The sequence below is a fragment of the Lontra canadensis genome, unplaced genomic scaffold (assembly GCF_010015895.1).
Source record: "Lontra canadensis isolate GAN:19392208 unplaced genomic scaffold, GSC_riverotter_1.0 scaffold6, whole genome shotgun sequence".
Lineage (NCBI taxonomy): Eukaryota > Metazoa > Chordata > Mammalia > Carnivora > Mustelidae > Lontra > Lontra canadensis.
The window spans coordinates 6527993-6551632 of record NW_022631000.1 but is presented as its reverse complement, the minus strand read 5'-3'; the positions used below and the strand labels follow the sequence as shown (position 1 = coordinate 6551632).

The 23640-nt window shown below is 36.1% G+C and overlaps 1 protein-coding gene across 3 annotated transcripts in view; it reads right to left on the bottom strand.

Moving 5' to 3' along the window:
- The window catches only part of ALCAM (activated leukocyte cell adhesion molecule), a 210372-nt gene that overhangs the window by 7534 nt on the left and 179198 nt on the right, over nucleotides 1-23640 (bottom strand). For 2 of the 3 annotated variants that reach the window (XM_032852094.1, XM_032852096.1), the window contains exons 10-14: nucleotides 23418-23553; nucleotides 23177-23310; nucleotides 20369-20501; nucleotides 18493-18531; nucleotides 18083-18200 (exon numbers count right to left, since the gene is read on the bottom strand). In XM_032852094.1, the coding sequence (XP_032707985.1) occupies nucleotides 18083-18200; nucleotides 18493-18531; nucleotides 20369-20501; nucleotides 23177-23310; nucleotides 23418-23553 (560 nt within the window). The remainder of the gene's footprint in view (nucleotides 1-18082; nucleotides 18201-18492; nucleotides 18532-20368; nucleotides 20502-23176; nucleotides 23311-23417; nucleotides 23554-23640) is intronic. The other variant, XM_032852095.1, reaches the window with a different exon arrangement.

Here is a 23640-nt window from a genome sequence, read left to right as displayed (position 1 = left end):
TTTTCCTTTCTGCCCTTCAGTCTAAGTGTTTTCTATTGATCTGTATTACAGCTTACTTCTTTTGGGTTCTGCTGTGGCCAGTTTGCTTTTACTTTTTTATTTTTTAAAAGATTTTATTTACTTATTTGTCAGAGAGAGAGAGAGAGAGCACAAGCAAGGGGAGTGGCAGACAGAGGGAGAGGCAGACTCCCCACTGAACATAGACCCCAATGCCGGGTTCAATCCCAGGACCCTAAGATCTGACCTGAGCCAAAATCAAGAGTTGGGAACTTAACCAACTGCACACCCCACCAATCTGCTTTTAAATTCACCCACCAGAGGCTTATTTTCTAATACTATATTTTTCTGGTCTAAATGTCAATTTGATTTTAAGTTATTTAAAAATGCAATTTAATTCTCTTTTTCATTCATCTCCTTTGACCATCTTTTCTTCCACATTCAATATATTATCTATAGTTACTTTAATGTCCTTGTCTATTTATTAACTACAATGTCCAAATTATGCATGGGTCTGCTTGTCTACTTTTTCTCTTGATTATTGATTGTATTTTCTTGACTATTTTCACAGTTAGTCCTTTTCATTTCCCATGACACCATCTATATAAATGAACTAGAGCAATGCCACACAATGTTATTTTCCATCAGGTAAGGTTTCTCTTTTCCTTTGTTAAGCAAATAGGGTGGGGGCCAATCCATTTCAGGATAGGCTTGAACTAGGTTAAGGCTCAGTTGCAGTTTTAGTAAAAGTCTACCTTTGGTTCACCCCTCTTCCTAAGGCATGGCCCTCTTAGGCTTCTGATTAAGATACTGGTATGTCTCCCCTTCTTCAATCCTTAAACACAGAAAGATCCAGCTCTTCCCTTTGGAGAGTCTCCACCCAGATCTCAAGCCATCTGTCCCATGACAGTTCAAGATGTAGCCAAACTCTTTAATCTCCTTGACTTGAGTATAAACTCCTTGAGAATAAACACTATGCTTTATTTCTACTTTACCAACATCATATAATATACTGACTGAATATGGCAGGCAACCAAAGGACATTTTTTTATTGAATTGAATTAACTGACCTCATTACAGCTCATATGCATTTCCTTCCACTGTTCCTTATGATACTAGTATTCACCAATATAAAGTCCATACATACCCAGCTGCTTTTTTACAGAAGGTAAAATAGAGAATACTATGTTGAAATGACAGTACTTGAGTGATTCCTTAGTCCAGTCATTTCAAATAAAACTGAAGAATCACATACATTGATTATTCTAATAGCTTCTAACTATATATTCTGATAAATACTTATATATTCTAATAAATATACAGAAATACATATTTCTATAAATCAGTAAGCTATTGTGATAATCAAGGAAAGCCACGAGTCTCAAAGCATCTTCTCTCTCTTCCTTTTATTCTCCTTGCCTTCTCTCACCTCTCTGATTTTTCCTCCATCTCTAGACTTTTCCTTTCACTCACTCTCTCTCTTTTTCAAAAGATTTTATTTATTTATTTGACTGAGAGAGACACAGCGAGAGAGGGAATACAAGCAGGGGGTTGGGAGAGGGGGAGGCAGGCTTCTCTCTGAGCAGGGAGCCCAGTGAGGGGCTCGATCCCAGGACCCTAGGATCATGACCTGAGCCGAGGCAGATGCTTAACAAATGAGCCACCCGGGCGCCCCAACTATTTCTCTCTCTTGCTCTTTCAAACTCATTTCATTAACCACTGTTCTTTGCCTTTAACGTGAAAATTCCAACTTGTTTGGAGCCACTAGATAGAATGACATAAGAAAGTCAACATTCTGTATGCATATTCTAAAAAGGAAAATTTTTTAGTTTTTTAAATTTAAAAATTTAGCAATGTAACAAATCAATTTTGTAATTTTGATTTTTTTCAACTTTCTTTGTACCATATGAGAAAAAAAAAGTTATGTTAAGGTTGAGGACATAATGATTTCACAACTTTGAAATAAAGTATGGACTAGTAGATGCTCTGGTACCATTAATGATAAAAAAAAACACTTGTTAATCCTTACATTTATAACAATTACAAACTCTCAGAAAAATAAAGAATAAACTATTTGACTGCACTTGAGGGTGACAAAAAGAAAGTAGAAAGTGAAGGAAATTTGTTCCTTATACTGAGTAAGCTCTACTTTTAACTTTTCTTCAAAAGTCACTTCCCAGCTGGTGAGACATAGGCTAACTATAATAAACACTAAAAATAAAGAGGAAAAATCTCAGAAAGAAGAGAGCCCCAGAGTGGTGAGAAGCCCAAACATGTTTGTAAACCACAATAAACACCTTGGATGATCCCAAAACTGTGTGTGTGGAGGGGAAAAATTTCATTTAGCCAAGCAGAAAGCAATAGCTGGAAAGCTTAAAAATGTGACATAGACTTTAGCTACTATCTACACAAAGAAACATAGCTTGGAGTTCAATTGCACCAAACAAAAGTCTTTAATCTTTCTCAGAAAAGCCAACCAAAGACCATGTGTTGAGTCTCAGTATTCAATCAAGTCAGTCATGCCATATAAAATGTAAATGTCACCTTCACAAAACCAAGGAAATCAGCCAGAAGTTTTAATTGTCTGCTAGGAAAAACAATCCATATCCTTTAGAAGAATACAATGGAACACAGAATTTCTACAACATATGACCCCAAAAAGATGAATATATAATTCTTAAAAGTTATCATACATATGAAGAATAGAAAAATGTAACACAAAGTCCAGAGCGTGTCTTTGGATGACAAAGATTTCGGAAATAGCAGGAAAGAATTTCAAATCAGTTATTGTATTACATATTTAATGACATAAAGACAAATGTGGTGACAATGAGAGAACAGACAGAAATCTCAGTGCAAAAAAGTAAACAAAAATAATTCTACCACTTAAAACTATAATGAACAATTCATTGACTTGTCTTATCATCAGATTGGAGGTAGCAGAAGAAAGTCTCAGTGACTTGAGGACAAAAACCCCATAAACTGTGCATTAAGCTGACAGGGAAAAAAAGATCTTCAGTGACCCGTAGGGCGATAATGAACACTCTAATGTATGCATAATTGGAATCCCAGTAGAAGAAGCCAAAGACAATGCGGCAGAAAACATATTTGATGAAACAATGAAAAATATTCCCAGATTTACTGATGTCCATTAACTTGGAGATCCAAATTGCTCACCAATCCCCAAGGAGGAATGATACAGAGAAAAACACACCTAAGTATATCATAATCAAACTAACCAAAAGCAAATATAAAGAGAAGGACTTAGAAGTTTTAACAGAAAATCTGTGCAGAGGAAAAATGACATGATTTACTGCTGACTGTTTAATCAAGGGAAAAAAATGCATAGCAGAGATAACAAATCACCTTTAAAATGCTAAAAGAAAAATGCCTCAACCCAGAATTTTTTTTATTAAGATCAATTAGCCAACATATAGTACATCACTAGTTTTTGTTATACTGTTCAATGATTCATTAGTTATGGAAGGAGCCAAGATATAACTTCAACAGATCAATGGATAAAGATGATGTGTTTCAGGGGTGCCTGGGTGCCTTGGTCAGTTAAGCATCTGCCTTCAACAGGTCATGATCCCAGGGTCCTGGGACCAAGTTCCCCATCGGCCTCCCTGTTTAGTGTGAAGTCTGCTTCTCCCTCTGTCTTTGCTCCTCCCCTCTGCTCCTGCTTTCTCTCTGGTACTTTCTCTCAAATAAACAAATAAAATCTTAAAAAAAAAATGATGTGTTTCATATATACAATGGAATATTACTCAGCCATCAGAAAGGACAAACACCTACATTTGCATCCATGTGGATGGAACTGGAGGGTATTACTCTAAGTGAACTAAGTCAAGCTGAGAAAAACTGAATGGGAACACAGAATTTTATATTCAGTAAAAAGACCTTTTGAATTAAGACAATAAAGACATATTAGGGGCGCCTGGGTGGCTCAGTGGGTTAAAGCCTCTGCCTTTAGCTCGGGTCATGAACCCAGGTTCCTGGGATCGAGCCCCACATCGGGCTCTCTGCTCAGCGGTGAGCCTGCTTCCTCTTCTCTCTCTGCCTGCCTTTCTGCCTACTTGTGATCTCTGTCTGTCAAGTAAGTAAATTAAAAAAAAAAAAAAGATATTAAATTGGATGAAGGAAAACTGGGAGAAATCATCACTAGCAGACCTATGGTAAAAGAAGTATTAAAAAGGAACTTCTTCAGTTGAAGGGAAATGACACTATGTGGAAACTAAGATGTACAAGAATGAATACAGGTTATTTACATATGTGATAAAATTTAAGTACTATTTAACAATTTTTTATAAAGACAACGAATCATTTGACGTGAAATATACAGCATTGCAAAAGACCCTTGAAACATTTTAATTTCAGGGACACCTGGGTGGCTCAATCCATTAAGCATCTGCCTTTGGCTCAGGTCATGATCCCAGGGTCCTGGGAAAGAGTCCCACATTGGGCTCCTTGCTCAGCAGGAAGTTAGTTTCTCCCTCTGCCCGCCACTCCCCTGCTTGTGCTCTCCCTCTCTCTCTCTGACAAATAAATAAAATCTTAAAAAAAAATTATAATCATTTAATTTCTTCCATCCTTTTTGTTATTGCTGTCATATCCATTATGACTGCATATATTACAAACCTCAGACTATAATTATGTGAAAGAGGTTAAATACATTTATAATGTTTCAAGGATTCTAGATTATTACATGAGTAGACTGTTGTAAATTAAGAGCTTTTATTTTATTTTTTAAAAGATTTTATTTATTTATTTGACAGAGAGATCCACAAGTAGGCAGAGAGGCAGACAGAGAGAGGGGGAAGCAGGCTCCCTGCTGAGCAGAGAGCCCGATGTGGGGCTCAATCCCAGGACCCCAGGATCATGACCTGAGCTGAAGGCAGAGGCTTTAACCCACTGAGCCATCCAGGCGCCCAAGAGCTTTTATTATAATTCCTACAGCAACTACAATAAAAGAATATGAAGAGGTATAGTTACAAGACCATTAGAGAAATTAAAATGTAATATTAAAACTTATATAAATAACTCAAAAGAAAGCAGGAAAAGAGGAAAAGAGAACAACTAGAAAACAAATAGTGAGATGGTGGTCTTAAATGTAATTATGTCAATACTTAAGTGTAGCTTGGCTAAATCCTTCAATTAAAAGGGATTGTCAGACTGTAACTAAATGCTACATTCCAGGGGTTAAATTTTTTTCTAGAGGGTACAGATAGTAAATATTTTGGACTGGTAGGCCATATAGTTTGTGTTCCAACTCTTCAACACTGGCCTTATAGTGTGAAACAACACAAGCAGTATGTAGAGAAATGACCATGGTTGTGCTACCATTAAAACTTTATTTATGGAGTAAGGCAGCAGCTTGAGAGTCATAGTTTCATCAATCATACTGTATACGAGATATATTTTAAGTATACAGAGATAGAAAATCTAAAATACAAGGATATAAAAAGATAAACATGTAAACAGTAAGCATATGAACGCAATATAGCTATATTAACATCAGGCAATGTAAAATTCAACACAAGGAACATTATAGAAATAATGAAAGATTTCATAGTTATAACAGGTGCAATACATAAGGCAGTTATAACAATTGTAAATGTATGTCATTAGTGAAAACATAAAGCAAAAACTGACCGACTTAAAGGGAGAAATAAATAGGCAAATACACGATCTTATTTAGAGAATGTTAATACCCCCGTTTCAGAAGCTGATAGTGGACCAAAATCCCATATACACAATCATGACGAAGTAACTAGTACTGAGCTAGCACTAGTACCACTAGTGCACTAGCGAAGTGATTTCATATATTTTGAAAAAAAAAAAATCTGTAAGGATAAGAAGATATAAACAAACTATTATCTACTTTAATCTGACATAGAGCTATAGAACATTGTACCCATCAACCACCTAGTATTTTTTTTCAAGTGCCCAGCTAGCATTCACCAGGTAATACCACATGGTTGCATGGTAGGCCAAAAACAATAGATCTCAATGCATTTCAAAAGACTTAAGGCTTGCATAAGCTTAATAAAACAGAAGTCAAAGAGAAATGTTTGGAATTTAAAACTGTTTGGAGTTACAGGACTCCAAAGAAACCACAAAGGAAATCCAAAAAACTCTTTTGAGCTGAATGAATATGAAAATACAACACACTGAAATGCGTGGAATGCAACTAACACAATGCTGAGAATGAAATTCATAATTTAAATGCCTTTGTTATGAAAGCAGGACTAATATCAGTTATCTAAATTTTTAATTCACTTCATGAAATTAGAAAAAGAAAAGAAAGTTGAGAACTCCAACTGGAAGAGAATAGTAATCTTCTAAGAGTAAAAAGAATGAAAATTGAGGGGCGCCTGGGTGGCTCAGTGGGTTAAAGCCTCTGCCTTCGGCTCAGGTCATGATCCCAGGTCGTGGAATCGAGCCCCACATGGGGCTCTCTGCTCAGCAGGGAGCCTGCTTCCTCCTCTTTCTCTCTCTGCCTGCCTCTCTGCCTATTTGTGATCTCTGTCTGTCAAATAAATAAATAAAATCTTAAAAAAAAAAGTTTAAAAAAAAAAGAATGAAAATTGAAAATAAGCAATAGAAATAAAAACAAAATAAGTAAGAAAGTCATTTAAATTTTAAGAAAATAATTAATTCTCTAAAAAGACTGAGCACAGGGAACAAAATACAAATTAACAATATTAGAAAACAAAGTATTATCACTACAGACTTGGAATTCTGGGTAATTTTTCTTTTTGCAAAAATGTCAACAACTTGAAATGAAATGGACATTTAATATTCAATAATCAATCAACATAATTTATCAGAATAAAGTATAAAAGAAAACAGTATGATTTTTTTGTACAAATAATGATGTAATATAGATATAGAAAGAGCATTTGAGAAAATTCAACAGTAATTTGTGATAAAAACTCTTAGTAATCTAGGAATATTTTAAAAATTTCTTTAACCTGTAAAAGGACTTTGTGTAGTAAGGAATTTGGCCTTGCCCCAAAAGTGGTCTGGGCTTTGTCCTCAGTTCCTGTGGAGATCATCTCTAAATAGTTAGAATACTATGAATGCTAGGAGTGGCCTTCTTTTCCTGGTGGGCCTCTTCAATCACAATCAAGAGCTTATGCTGAGAAGATGTCTTAGGATAGGTCCATCAATACCCAATGGCCCAAGGCTGCCCACACCCGAAAGAACAATGATATGGTTTAGAGCTTTAGGTCATGTGATATCAGCCTAATTTCTAAGGAAGGGTGAGGCTGGAAATTGAGTTTAACCATATGGACAAGTAGTTAATCAGTAATGCCCTATAACCAAGCCCAGTAAAAACTCTGCACAGCAAATCTCAAGTGAGTTTCTCAGACTGGCACTACTTCATGCTTTTGCCACACATCAATGCCAGCGGAGTAACACATCCCTGAAGACAAAGGAAACTCTGTATGTGGAATTCTCCCACACTCTGCCCTACACTTCTTTTCCTTGGCCAATATCCATTACTTGTAATGAACATAAATGAGAGTATGTTAGGTTCCGGGAAACTCTGTATTTCTAGCAAGTGATCAAACCTGAGCATGGTTTTGGGAAACCCTCAATCTCAATTGGTTATCAGAAGCTAAGGTGTTCTTAAATGAACTCTAACTCTATATCTGGACTCCTAACTCCTTCCATCTGGGGTCAGAAGTCTTGGGCAGCTGTGGCAGTTGGAATGATTGTACCTAAGTCTCACACTCTGGCTAACTTTGGATAGGCACGTATGAAAAACACAGAGCCACTATCATACATAATAGCAAATATTGAGCAGTTCCCTTCTAAGATTAGAAATGTAAGGATTTCAACAGTTCTATTCAACATTGTATTGGAGGTCTCTATGAATGCAGTAAAGTAAGAAAACGAAATTTAAAAAGCATACAGAAGGGAAATGAAGAAGTAAAATTATCTCTATTTTCAGATGAAATGATTGTTTACATAGAAATCTTCAGGAATCCACGAAACAACCTATAGAATTAACAAGTGAATTTAGGATGATGGTTGTACAGATTTCAACAACAAAAAATTAATCATGTTTTTATATACTACTATAAAAATGGAAAATAAAAACTGAAAAGTAACTGCATTTATAATTGCTGCAAAGGACATAAAGCATAAGAATAAATTTTTAAGATATGTCAATATCTACATTAAAAGTTATAAAATATTGCTAAGAAAAAATGGAGAGTAAATGAAGAGATATATGATGTTCATATATATCAGAAGGCTAAATAAGAGGTCAAATTTAAGATTCAAATCTACTCAAACTTATCTATAAATTCAAAGCAACCATAATCCCACAGAGCTCTTAATTTTTTTGATAGAAATTAGCAAGTTGCTAAAATTTATATGAAAATGCAAAGAAATAAAATTGCTAACAAGCAGAACATCAAAGTTGAAAGACTTACATTACATTATTAATAATAAGAATACTACTATTATTATTACCACTACTACTACTACTCCTACTACAAATGTTCCAAGGCCAAAAGAAAGTCCTTTTAACATATGGTGCTAGAATCAGTTAACAAATACATGTATAGCAAAAGCAAAAATCATCCATATAAACCACCTTAATCTTAGATATATCATATCCTCCAATGTGTAAAGTTTCTAGAAAAAGACAGGAAAATATCTTTGCCATTTAGGGATAAGCAAAGATTTTGAAGAGTGAGCACAGACAGCACCAAACATAACAGGAAAAAGTTCCTAAATTTTTCATTAAAATTAAAAACTTCTGCTCATTAAAAAGACACCATTAAGAAAAGAAAAAGAGGGGCGCCTGGGTGGCTCAGTGGGTTAAAGCCTCTGCCTTCGGCTCAGGTCATGATCCCAGAGTCCTGGGATCAAGCCCCACATCGGGCTCTCTGCTCAGTAGGGAGCCTGCTTCCTCCTCTCTCTCTGCCTGCCTCTCTGCCTACTTGTGATCTCTGTCTGTCAAATAAATAAATAAAATCTTAAAAAAAAAAAAAGAAAAGAAAAGAAAAAGAAGCCATGCCACAAACTAGGGCAAAACAGTCAGAATATATCTATAACAAAGGGCTTTTATACAGAATATGTAAAGAACTCTTACATCATTCACCAGAAAACAAATACCAGTAAAATCATAAGTAAAAGACCTGAATAGTCACTGCACAAAAAATGATGACCAATAAGTACACAGAGGTTAAAATCATTAGCTCTCAGAGAAATGCAAGTTAAAACCAAAATTAGATATAATTTCACACCTCTTGGAATAGCTGAATTAAACAGAATGACAAAATTTAGGCAAGGATGTAGAAGAAGGGAAACTCTCAAACACAGCTGGTAGGAATTAGGAACTCAACAACTACTTTGAAAAGCTGTCTGGCAATTTCTTATGAAAAATATCTTACCCTGTGGCCTAGCAATTCCATTTCTAGATATTAACCCAAGAGAATGAAAACATATGCCCACAAGAATGCTTGTATAAGGATGTTTTTAGCCATATTATTCATAAGAGCCCAAACTGGAAACTATCCAAATGTTCACGAACAAGAGAATGGATTAAAATAATGTGACATATTCTAGCAGTGGAACACTACTCAGTAAATTCAAAAAATGAAATCATTAATACATGTATCTCAGGAACATTATGTTAAATGAAAGAAGCGAGGCACAAAAGAGTACGTTCTGTATAATTCCATTTATATGAGGTTCAAGATTACGCAAACGTAATCTCTGGTGGTAACCATCAGGACGGTGTTGCCTAAAGGAATGTGGCCGGTGGGGCTGAATAGACTCCAAGGGAACATTCTGGGGAGAGGGGCTGCTCTAATTTGTAACTGCAGTAATGGTCACAAAGGTGTATTACATTTATCAAAACAGATTTAATTGCACATTTATTATAAGCATATTTTACCTTAATACAAGAACATTATACTGAGAAAAGCTAAAGAATATATGTCTTGTACCAGCGACTCAAAGAACCCGGCAAAATGTATGGTGAAAAACTGCATACCATTTGCATTTCGGTTTCTATTTACTTTCTAGGTGGGTTTATTGATCTGGAGATGGAGAGTAGCTTCTACGGCTTCATCAGGTTGTATTAAATGGAAGAAGGAGGTATCAACGGGAAGGGAAGGCCTAGAATTACCTTTAGGGCAGCCGTATTTAGGGTAAATCACAGTATCTTTCAACATATTTGTCCAGGTGAATCAGACTAAAGATCACTGGTCACAGTTTGGAATTACAAAAAGAAGGGGTTGTTAGGGTAACAGGAAGTATTTGTAGAATATGTTTGTTAAGCGAGAGCTGAGTAACTTCAAACGAACGGTTTTTATTTTAAAGTTTACCAAACAAAACGAAACAAAAAAAAAAAAAAACAGTAAGAAATGGTAAGTGAAAAGCAAGTATTTCCCTTCTTTTCTTAATCTCCCTCTCCAAAATAATAACTGCTGGCACTTTCATAATGCCTTAGTGTGCCAGGCGGTGTTCTAAGTGTGGCACAGATATGAAATTATTTCAGCCTTAGGATATCTCTGTATTCCAATGAGGCTAATAAGATTGCTTGTGACACAGAGCTAGTAAGGAGCAGAACCAGGATTCAAACTTCAGGCGTCTTGCTCCAGAATCCACACACCACGTTACACAGTTACACAAATATGCTAAGTGTTAACCATTGTGAAACGTACTAAATTGAAACAGAAAAAGTGTGGCTGGTGGGGAAAGAGGTATTCACTGAGTAAACGTATATAAGACTTACATGAATTTATTACTATTTTTTTCCATTTTTATTATAGAGTCCCCACTCTCTCTAGCAGGGAAAAGCCTTTAAAATTTATTCTGATTAGGGGCGCCTGAGTGGCTCAGTGGATTAAAGCCTCTGCCTTCCGCTGGAGTCATGATCCCAGTGTTCTGGGATCGAGCCCCACATCAGGCTCTCTGCTCAGTGGCGAGCCTGCTTCCCCTTCTCTGTCTGCCTGCCTCTCTGCCTACTTGTGATTTCTCTCTCTGTCAAATAAATAAAGAAAATCTTAAAAAAAAAATTATTCTGATTATTTTGGCTTGGTTTGGAAATTGATAAAATGTAACTTTATGAATGTATCTTTTTTTAATTTTGGAAAATTTCAGAGCTTTGAAAGAGTTACAGAGGTTAGAAATCCATCTACTACTGGAAGGGAAGACAAATGTGTTTAAATCATTCTCTTTAGCAAAATATTTTTTTGGGTCAATTGATTTGAAGGACAAATTTAGGCATTTATAAAGAATGAGTGCTTGGGTCAAAATTTTTATGGTTGTCCTAAACTTTCTTCATTGTTTGGCTTTTTTGTAACTTTAAATATGAGAGAAAATTAAATCACAGAATCACAGTAATGTTGGAAGAAGTCCTGGAGGTCTAATCTGTGAGTCATGGACTGAAGTCTTGGTCTTAGGGTTAGTGGGCCTGGTTCATGTGTCAAGTATAAGCCTCAAGTCCTTGGATAAATGCCTCCTCAGAAGCATGCTTGCTCATCTATGAATTGAGGATAACAGGATCTGCTAAACAGGGCTGCTGCGAGGGTCTATGTGATGGTGTCTAGGAAAGCCCCTTGTGGGTTACATAAGTTAACCAAACTGAAGGAAGTCATGTAGCTGCTGCCCATGGTCACAGAGCTGCTAAGTAGCAGAAAGGAGTTCAAACTTAGCTCTCAACTCTTTGTAATGTGTCATTTCCATAAGTACAGTGCCTATTAAGTGTTCAACTTGCTTTCAAATAACTTTTCAGAAGATTTCCCAACTTTTTTGTGGTATTTCCCTCAATATTATAGATTTGTTTCAAGATCTCCTTTGAAGAAGGTAGGCGACTAATAATGGTGGTGTCAGCAAAGCGTGACTTCATTTTAATACTTCGAAGTTGCTAAAGACACTAGATCTTAAATGTTCTCACAGCAAAATGAGATGACAATCACGTGACATGAGGGAGGTGGTAGTTAATGCTCTGGTGGGAATCATATTGTGATATATAAATGTATCAAATCACTATGTTGTGCACCTTAACCAGTGTTGTACATCAACAATATCCCAATTAAAAAATAATTTCGTGGGGGATGAAGGAGGCTGGCCAAGTGAAGGAAGGGTGAGAGTGGCAGGCACAAGCAATACATCACCATCTTGGGAGGTTGTAATATTTGAAAAGACAGAATGTTATAATGGAATTATGCAGTTGAAAAACAAAAACAATACCCACTTAAAATAATTCCCACATGAAAGAGTTCATAAAATCTTAGGTGCTCCAAAAGGAGGTTTATGTGTAACAAATTTGAAAACTCTAGTTCTAGAGAGAGCAGGAGTGATCATTAACACTTCCTAGGTAGAGGGACATTTTCTGTGATTTCTCATTCACAGCATGCCTGGCAGACACCACAGAAGGGCACCAAGGCTACCAGTATTGAGACTGGGACTTGATAGTATGGAATTGCCACTTTTAGCAAACTGGCCATTGATACCTTTGTAGGTAATTAAGGTCATATCCAAGAGTACAGTTATTTTTCTTTCTTCCCTGGTCACAGCTCTCAGCCGAGTGAGCCTCCTCCTGAGCCAAGCTTACTAAAGAGTTAGAGGAGAGGAGGCTATCTAGTCCCTGCATCTCAGAAGAAGAGGAGTCATCATTTTCTGGGTTTGAAGAAGGAAAAAAAGAATAAAGAGTTGGTCTTATTATTACTACTTTCCTTTTTATATCCTTAGAATTTCTAAGATACTCTATAGGAACTCTCCACTAAAATAGGGAACTCTAAAGTCCTCAGTAAAAATTTTTTAAAAATGGCCTTTCATTTAGGCCAACAGTGAATATGGGGACCATTATTACATAAAACAAGTGGGAATTAAAATAAACACAAAAATTCTGAATATGCACAAGAACAGGATGCCACCTACACGCATTCAGCCTCAGAGTCCAAAGTGTTTCCTTAACATGGGTAATGTTGGTATATAGCACACAGCCTGGCTCAGGGAACAGGGAAAGAAAAAGAAAGAAATGCATGTATACAGGCAGCTAGAAAAGATTTTAAAAATTGAAAACATTTTATTTTGAAGCAAGCCCTTTCCTCTGGAAACATTTCAGGTACTATCTAGTAGGAGAGGGGAGGGTCATGGATGGATGATTCTGCCTTTGAGTGGCCAGTGACCTTGTGATGGACTGGATGGGGACTCTACCATTTCTACATTATCTTATTTCCCCTCTAGTTTACTCTGTTCTTCACAGTTTGATAGAATAATGGGGCATTTTATTTTCTTCCTGCTTCTGACTGGCTGCTAAACTATGGGTAGGGAAAGAGAAAGAACCCAGAATTTGGATTAGCCCAATCTCTAATACAAGGGGAGAGGCCACATCAGTCCTGCACATTAGAGCACAACCTCCCATCCCTTACACCATATTAAACGTTGGCCAGCAATCAAAGTCAGAGATGAAATTTTAATTCCAAAGAAGTCTTGAGGCAGCAAAATATATTTGAAATTATATGGGATATGGAATAATATACTGCACACATTATCTTGAACAGGTTAATTTCACAGAGACTTGGACACCGTGAAATAGGGTTAATTGCATTTAACTCATTAAATTGTTGAAGATTTGAGTTAAAAAAATAAAAAGAAAAAAGACTAATAGGTGCTTATGTAGTGATAAATGAGGGAGGTCAAGAAAAATGTGCTATAGATGGTCCTTAAGCACTATTTTCTCAAATTATTCAGTGGGGAGCTGATTTTCCCTCACAGGAACATATACGGAATTTCAGTGAGGTATTGATTGGAAATAGAATTCAGTTAAAATCAAATTTCTTGCAAGATCTTCTTCTATGTATCAGGAGATACTAATGAGAAAAATTCCAGAAAGGCTTAATAGCGTTGTTAAGAAACAAATAATATTGTTTCCTGCAATTTCAGGCTTATAGTCAAGTCCTCTTTAGTCTTTTTTGCCAATTTAGGGCCATTTCTGTTTTTTTCTGAGACAATAGTGGAATAATACAGCATTACACAAGGCAGAACCAACAAGATATTTGTGAGTTTTAGAGTTACATAAAAATTTCATGAAAATAGTCATGAATTCCATAGTTGCAAAAGATAAATCTCTTGGTAAGTTTCTAAGATTCACACAATGTATATTTTGAGACAACAAATATCTGGTTAGCACTCACGTCCAGTTTAGTGGTAAGAAATATACCAGTCAGGGGTCTCTTCAATGCAACCAACCTGGAAACTATGCAGTCAAATGCTCTACCACTGAGCTATACCCCTTCTCCAACCTGGAAACTATGGTTTTAATAAATGCTTAAACAGGTTCATAGCTACATCATGCTGCCTTTGTATTTTTCTTTTATCTTTGGCTCTTTGAATTTTCATTATTATTATTATTCCATTATTTATTTCATTATTTCATTATTATTATTCTATAGTTATTGTACTACAAGATATGCAAGAGAGGATTTGGAACTCAAATAGTAACTGGTAACATCCTGCAGAGCTAAAAACAATGTTCAGAGGACAGGATGGAGAGAAATGGAGAAAATAACAAAAAATAATAATTGAATCAGTCCTAGCTTTTTAATGTTCTTCCATCTGTTAACAACTAGACATGAAGTGGACTTAGTCAATTCATGATTTATGTCTAGAACTGTGAATTACCACCCTACGTATCTGGTAAATGATCAGTCATCCACTTTCATTATCAAAGAATAGCCAATGTAAAGAAAAAAAGCTTCCAGTGAGAATCTGTATGATTCAAAGCAACAGAGGAATCATAAGACCTTCTCTCCAATGAATATACCAGATCACAATGCCAAGCACAACTACTAAGCATTTCTTGCTGCAGTTCTCCATATTTGAAATAGATATAAAAATATGGAGTTCATACCAATGGAATGGGGAATGCGTGTTAGCTACGTATCACTAGGTATGTTAACAAATGTACTCTTAAATTCCACTTGGGCATAAAAGATTGTTTCTCCCCTTTCTCTCCACTGACTTTTAAAAATGGCAACGCAAAGAACTTCCCCAAATGTTGTTTAAACCTCCCTGCTCTGAGAGTTGTATCACTGAGGCTTTTAAATAAGATTTTAACTCATAATTTTTGTTCACAGTGTTTGCCATAATGGTGACTTACGAGATCGTTAATGGTATTATTTTGTAAGATGGTAAACATGGGAATATACATTTGGGGGAAAACTCTGGACTACATCTTTATTAATAAATCTTTCCTACCCATGTAAAATAGTGATGAATTAGCTAATGACAGTAATGGAAACCTCATACTCATTTGAAAAGTTGAAGTAGAAGAATAGAAAAGAAAGAAAGTATACTACTATACTAGACCCCAAAAATGGCCTTAGCAATTCCTAACTTGAAAGTTCTTGTTATAAAAGTGCACTTACTCTGGACACAGGGATTAATAATAACTCATCTTGCAAAAATGCTGGCTTATCTCAGAGGGAAATAGCAAAGAATAACCTATCAGGAATGCAGAACACTTAGCAAATCTTAAGTTTCACAAATTTCATAAAAACACTTTAATGTTTGGGATGAGAATTGCAACTTATTATTTTGGTTACAAATAATATTAACCCTGGCAAAATGGATGCGCTTTTCAATTAAATAACAGTTACTCAGATGAACTTTCAAGTCAGATGGTAAAATATGCACTTAATTTAATGAGGCACTTTAAAGGAACTCCATGATGTATCAACCCTTGGCCTAAAGGCACTATGAAGCCAAGTGTCCAGCATTCATTTATCCATGATTTTGATTTTGGGGCACCATATGATAACAACCAACGAAGTAACAACAAAAAAAATCCCACACACATAATTTTTTTTTTTTATTCATAGAAGGATAAATGGCATCTAATGAGATCCTGGTAATTAGAATATGGTGATTAAGAACATTCGGGGTATTCCAAAAATTTAGCATTTATTTGGTCATAATGTAGAAAACTGCTGCTTATTTTTCAGCTCAATTCCAGGATACAGAGGAATTTCATTTTTATTCTTTTAAAAATAAAATTACATTGGAATGTATCAGAAATCCTAAGTAAATAAAATGGAAATACCCCAAAGCCCAAGCTGTTAGATTTGTGAGTACCTTATAGTGGATTATAAAGAGAGAATAGGATTTTATTCTCTCTTTATAAGAAACTTATACACATAGAAGGAGAATTATTAAAATTCTATTAAATATTAAAATATTAAAAGATATTGCCTCAGGGCAACCGCTTGCCATTTCCTTTCAATCACATGGTACAGGCAATCTTCTAAATTTTCCACAGAAACCACGGACACAAGCCCACATGAAGTATTGGTAGGTAGTTCACTGAGAAAAAGAACACATTTGTCACGAAGTGACAGGGTGATGGAGGAGTGAGGAGCTGAGATCAGAAGTCACAGTACCCCAATGTGAAAGTGTATGGGTTCAACTACAATACACACCAGAAACATGTTTCTACCTTACATGACTGAAACACGGAGAAAAAGGCACAGTGTGAGACCTAGTGATTAAGCACACAGATGCTAAAACAGCACTATCTGAAATAAAATACTTCAACCCTTGTGAACCAAGTAACCTTAAGCAAGTCATTTAATCATTCTCTGCCTTCATTCTTTCAAATGTAAAATACGAGTAATAACAGCATCTACTTTAGAGATGAGTTGCAGGATCAAAACAGAGCTCGAAGAAAAAAAACAAACAAACAAACAAAAAAAAACAACTCAAACAAACAAACAAAAAAAACCAGAGCTCAATATGTACTCATACGATGTGACCTTGAAAATTTCTAAGCTATCGCCTCCCTTCGATGGCAGCTCCATTCGAATATTACTTTCTTTACTGAAATTGCTTTCTTTTTGGAGTAAGATCATGGGTCTTATTGAGTCTGCTTTTTCTTTTGATTTTCTTTAAAGTTAACTTACCTGATTTGTGAAAGGGGTGGTGATATCAGACATCAAGAAATTACAAAATTAAGTCCAAAGTTGCCACTCGCTATCCACATCCCCTTGCGAAAATCAATTTTCTCATGTTTGAAACCAATGGTATACGACAGAATCACTAAGGAAACTTTAAACATGCAAATGCTAGGACCCCAACTCTACCCACTCACAACCAAATCTGGGGTCAAGGCTGGGGTGATGAGGAATATTAGGCATGTGTATATGTCAAGAATCTTCATTGGTTAATCAGATTTTCATTATATACCATGGTTAGTTAATTTGTAAAGTTGGTTACACCTGTATTATTTATGACTAATAATTTTTATTTATTTTTTTAAAGACTTCATTTATTTGACAGAGAGGGAGAGAAAGAGCACACAAGCAGGGGGTGAGGCAGACAGAGGGAAAGGGAGAAGCAAGCTCTCTGCTGAGCAGGGAGCCCGATGTGGGACTCAATCCCAGGACCTGAGCCCAAGGCAGATGCTTTACAAACTGAGCCACCCAGGGGCCCCTACAACTAATAATTTTTAATCTAAACACCATCCAAATATTTTTTAAAGCAGTCCTGGTTACTTTGTCTAATTTTCTTTTTAAATTGCAGACAAAATGATGACAAATTTTTCTTTTTTTCCTGATTTAGATCCTTTCATGGACCAAAGTGACTTAACTAGAGCAGAGAAGTGACAAGATAATACTACCTCAACGACAGTTTCACTGTTGGCCAGACCCATCACCGCAGACACCTGGCCATTCCCGCAGGATGGACTAACCACTTTTAATTCATCTCCACCTTCCTCAGCCACATGGCTTAGAATAGCTGACCTTTTGGAAGTATACGCTTTTTAAAACACCCACTAGGCATGGAAAAGAAATCAAATAATTGAATTTAGACTACAGACAGAAAAATAAGGGGACACATGTGAAATCACATCTCAATTCAATTATCTGATGCCGTCAAAGCAGTCCCTGTGAACTAACTGAAAGCAAAACATAATGATCAGCCTGATTGGGGGACATGCCTTTCCTATTACAGAAATCACATGCCCAGCTGAAGTGAGCTCATTAACATACTGTATTAATAATTCTCCCAGTGGAAGTCACTGAACAAGTCAGGTCTTCCTTCCGTAACTTACTTTGATTTCTTCATGTACAGCCAGTAGACAACACCAGCAACTAGGGCAGCGAGGAGGAGACCAACGACGATTCCCACAATTAGTTTTGCCTGGTCATTCACCTTTTCTCTGTTTTCATCTACAACAGAGAAGAAAAGCCCATGCAGTTACAGACACGGCCAAGGATTTCTGAGAAGAAGTCAATCTGGTTATTCTTTCTTGTTAAAAATAATTAAGGCTCACTACTACTCTGAGTAACATGCAAACTTGTGCTTTTAAAAGATAAAATTTTTAGCATTCTTACTATCTTGTCTCATTTGCTATTTTAGTTCAAGTCAAAATTGTGGCAGCTAAGAAATTACTTATACAATGACACTTCATAAATCTTGAGCTGATAGTCAAGGAAGAAGAGTCGGCAGCGTAGTACCTACCACTTATCTCGTCTGCCTCATCGTGCTCTGGAATACTTACTGAAATGAAAAATGTTAATATGAAATTAAAAACAAAATTTGTTGATATATGAAAGTCACCTTTACCATTATAGTATGATGTAATAATACTCAAAGATAAAATATCTATTCTACAGCTAAGACTAGAAAAAAAAATTTACATTTAATAGAGCGTGAACTTCCCTACAAAGAAATTAATCTTGTTTTAAGGAGAGTCGTTAAAACTGCAAAGGTATTAATCTACCATAGAAAATTTCACAACTGACAAGCTTTAGTGTTAATCTGAAATCCATATTAATTTCTCCACTATTTACCACCTTTTTATAGAACTTTTTTTCTTTAAGAGAAACAAATTGCCATATATCAAATCTACAGTGCAGTGTTTCTCGACTTTTCCTGCCTTGGTGGCAAATTCATTTTTATCCTCTGGTATCAGGGACCTGTCTCTAGAGATGGTCTTGCAGTCGTGGGGGTGGAGGTTGAGGTTAACACGGGATGTCTCAGAGGCAAAAAGGCATCATCTGTGATGTTCGCAGAAGCTCTCCAAATGATGTGGATATCATGGTGATAGCATCATGCTCCTGGCCCATTTTAAGAATCGCCAATGTGGTGGATCATCATCTAATATTACATTATATAAATAGTCTTCTATAGACCTATACCAGAACTTCCAGTGCCATCTGTCAAAATGCAGATTTCCAGACCCCTTCTCATACATACTATATTGGAATTTCAGGAGGTGCTCACTACATTTGAAAACAACTGTATTAAATGTTCATCAAGCCACTGCAAGATCTAGAAGCCACTACTCAATGGGTTAGAATAAAAGAGAAACTTGTGTTCAGGAAGAAAGGATAAGTCCTCTTTCTAGGTAGGACAAATCAGTACTCGCTAAATTTAATTTTAAGAAGTCAATGCACCTATTTTAGAGGTAAATTTGTTTGGTTCTTTTCTCCAGTCACTCCATCAGGCTTTTTTATATTCCAGTTGTATTCTGTGAAGGATCATTGTCTTTACACAATTATTTTTTCCTAGCTCCAGCTACTTCCTAGGTGGTATATCCCTACCCCGCTAATGTCACAGACAGGAATCCAACTGACTGAAAGGTGAAAGTTTGGAAGGTCAGTTAGCATCCTGTCCAGAACCAAGCCTCATTCCAGGACCTGTCCTGACTTGCTTACAGAGCAATAGGAACAATGACAGAATTAAACATTGTGGGTAACTTCTTATTAAATGACAATTGTTTTTGGAAAAAGCTGCTCAGCATGTCAGATTTCTTTCTTTTCTAGGATAATTTCAATATCTAATTTTTAGCCATGACTCAACTATGATCAAAAACACCAATTCTGAAACTAGATTTCATAAATTCTATTATCAGTTTTCCTACCAATTTGCTAAATGACTGTGCATGTGGCATTCCTATTCAAAATTAAGGTAGGATAAATACCATAAAGAACTGGAATGCAAAATAACAGATTAAAAGGAATTAAAATTTTACCCAAACTAAAACTGTAATAAAAATGCTTGAAGATAATCTTTGAGTTATCTCTATTCTGAATTATAACATGGATTAAATAACAATAACTCGGTTCTTATCCTCTGTTGCTCTTGGGAAATATTCCTACCAGAAAAGGTCTCTGACCCATAAAACATGAAATGATTCAACTGTCAAGACAAGGATAATACAAGGATGGACACCAGAACAAAAAAAAGCCTATGATGATGATACCAGATGCAAAACAAATACATAAAACTTACCATAATGCAGTACAGGAAGATGGAATTGAAGATTTTAAACTAATGAAGAATAACTTCAAATTTTCTTACTTTTTTTTAATGCCAGAAATGAAATACTCACTAGCAGAGACATTCAAGGAGTTTACTGTTCTCTCCAGCTGGTTTTCTGCTGTGCAAGTTAATGTAACATTCTCTTCAGGGGAAATGATAATTTTACTATAATACCTGCCATTGATATAAGGAGATTCCTCTGTCTGGAAAAGAAGAGGGAAGATGGGTTTAGGAAAAGAAATGGATTAAAACCTTGGAGAAGAATAATTCTGAGTGAAACAGGGGAGGTGCTTCACAGTGCTACCTGGTGTTCAAGGGCATATGTAAGGTCATCGATAAAGACAAATTCAGGCTTATATCCACAGCAGGCAGGAAGATTAGTGAATCCATAACTGATTTTCTGTTTTCGCTTCTATTGTAAATTCTAAAAATTAAATTCATTAAACTCTTCTCTTTTGAGAGATTCTCATGTTAATTAATACTTTGGCATAATAGTATTTGTCTCAAAAGAATTAGTGATTATCTAATCACCAATTTTCTCTTAATAAACTTAAGAATTTAATTCTTATTTGTAAATTATATCATTGTTTTTCACTTCAGGGGTTACCTTAAACCATTATATCTAAGTACTTATATATGTATGATTTGTTCATGGGAAAAATCAAACAACTTTTTCTCACTTTCCAAGCTAAATACAGAGAATGGGTTATTTTTCGGTGACTGGTAAGTTCATTTGGTTTCTGTGAGGTCTTAATAAGGGCAATCACTGCATTTAATTCCTCCAAAAATAAGAAATATTCATTTTCTTTTCTTTTTCTTTTAAGTAATCTCTACATCCCACATGGGGCTTGAACTTAAGAACCTTAAGATCAGAAGTCACATGCTCTATCGACTGAGCCAGTTAGGCACCTTTAGACAATTCACTTTCATCTCTTCCCCAGGACTTGACTCCTAAAGCCAACTGCACTAAAGCAAACATGTACCGGAGCTATTTTCTGAACTGCATTCTGCACACCATGCCTACCTTTGTTCTTTATTTGCTTTCTCGTCAACTATATGATCAGGGCCTTGAGGACAAAAGACAGTCTCTTGCTTAGGGATACTGTCTAGTCCCAGGGGCAGGAGTGCTTAGAGGCATCAGTAATTATAAAACAATAGATTCACCATATGATTGAGGAGGGAACAAATAAAAGATTATGGATAGATCAGCACAATCCTAGAACAAGAAAAATAACATATCACCTAGTGGGCCAGAATCAATCCTTCTCCTTGACAATGAAGAACGGCATTGTTATTTTTATCCTCATAGTAAGTTCACATGCTATTTTTCCACTTCCCACTAGTATTTTTCACATAACTTTCTCACTGAGTCTTTGTTTTTGTTTTATCTCTGTAAAATATATTTACTCATTTTAAGAGTGGCCTTTTAAATCTTTGTATCTGTTCATTCATCAAATATTTATTGTGGGCTTATTTTTCTATTTTCCATGCTTGTATTATCAGTACCCAAAGGTTCTTTTTTGCTACAATTATTATTTAATTAAACTAGAGAGCAAAAAGGACAGAATAGAAAAGAAACAGTCATTTTTTGAAGATTTATTTATATTAGAGAGAGAGAGTGTGCACACACAGGAGCGGGGGATGGGGGGAAGGGAGAGGGAGAGAATCTTAAGCAGATTCCCTGCTGAGTGTAGAGCCTGACACCACACAGGGCTCAATCTCACAACCCTGAGATCATGACCCGAACTGAAACCAAGAGTTGGATGCACAACTGACTGACATATATTTGCTTCAACTGTGTCCACTCCTTTGGGGAGCTTCTATACTTGGGAGTTATGCAAATATATATGCATCACCCACAGAAAGAGCCAAACTCCACCTTGCTCTGCAAAACTATGTTGTATAAGCTGGACCAGAAGCCCAACTTCCCCGTCAGAGAAAGAAATTTTAACTTCAAACTAAATGCAACTCTGCTTTATGAATGCCTTCCTGGATTATCAGCTGGGCCCAAAGGTGGGAAGAAGGCAGCACAGAGGATTCAGATAATCAAATGGCCCCTCTGGGTGTTCCTGAAGAGTCTTTAACTGGCTCCACCGAGAAAAGGAACATGAAGACTATTGTAGAGAAAAATGAATTATCAAGTATGTCAGCAACCTGAGCAAACTAGCAATTTAATGAAAGATAGTTCTGAACCCCTAGTGACAGGCCAGATTCTCTGTCTCTCTTCTTTTTTTGCTTTTGGGATTGTCAAAAAGAAAATTATTGGTAGTGTCCCTAAGTTCTTAGCCCTTTACTATTACTAACTATTACTAAAATGTCCTGACAAAGTTACAAATATTAAAGTTTTGTTTAGAAGGAAATGTCCTAGACACTATATATTTAGCTAGCCTAACTCTGGCCCTAGCCCTGGTATACACAATTTAGACCATATGTTCACAAACGGAGACTGTGTTCCTCACCACCCTCCCAGGGCCCAGTTTGAGGAAAAAATATCCCTTAATGTGCTTAAGTAAGCAAAGTAATGGAGGCCACTTATACTCAGATGTGTAAGTTTATGATGCAGAAAAGTGTATACCTTAATGTTTTAATCACCTGAGTTTCAGAAACTAATGACCATGGAACAACACCCAATTTACATTCTTTTAAAAAGAGATACTGACCACAACATAATGATTCTTCCATTCTCCATGGCCCTGGGATTTAAAATTTCTCTTTGAGCCATGTTCTTTCCTTTGGAAAAATTAAGAAGTTAGCAAAAGCTTCCTCTGAGAATAGACTGCCAATTTCATGTTGCTAACAAGCTAGTCTACAGCTTAGGACCTCCGTAAAAGCCCACTTTGGGCCAAGCGCGGCATGTAAGAAGAAGACGAATACTTGCTTGGTTTATGACGCTTCCGCTGCCGGTAATTGTCCACTGTATAGCTGGCTTCGGAAAACCTTCCACATGGCAAATTATTGTTTTAGACAGTCCACTGGGATCAGTTTTCTTTGTCATTTTGATTTGAGGTTTTCCTAAAATATCATTAGAATTAAAATAAGATGTTACACTAAGATCATCAAAGAAACTGAATATCAAATTCTCAAAGAAAACTTTGCACTGGTGCTCCAGTGTTTATTACCTTCTACTATGAGTGTCAACGACTCTCTTTTCTTTAGGCCTTCCACCTCTTGCAGAGCAGTTTCACAGACATAGTTTCCAGCATCCTGATAATGGAGACTAGAAAATGATGGGCTTGATCGAAGTCTGATGTTGTCCTGAGTAAACAAAAAGCTAATTATTTCATATGGCTCAAATACAACTCTTCATGTATTTATTAGATAATCGCGGAACCTGAAACCTGA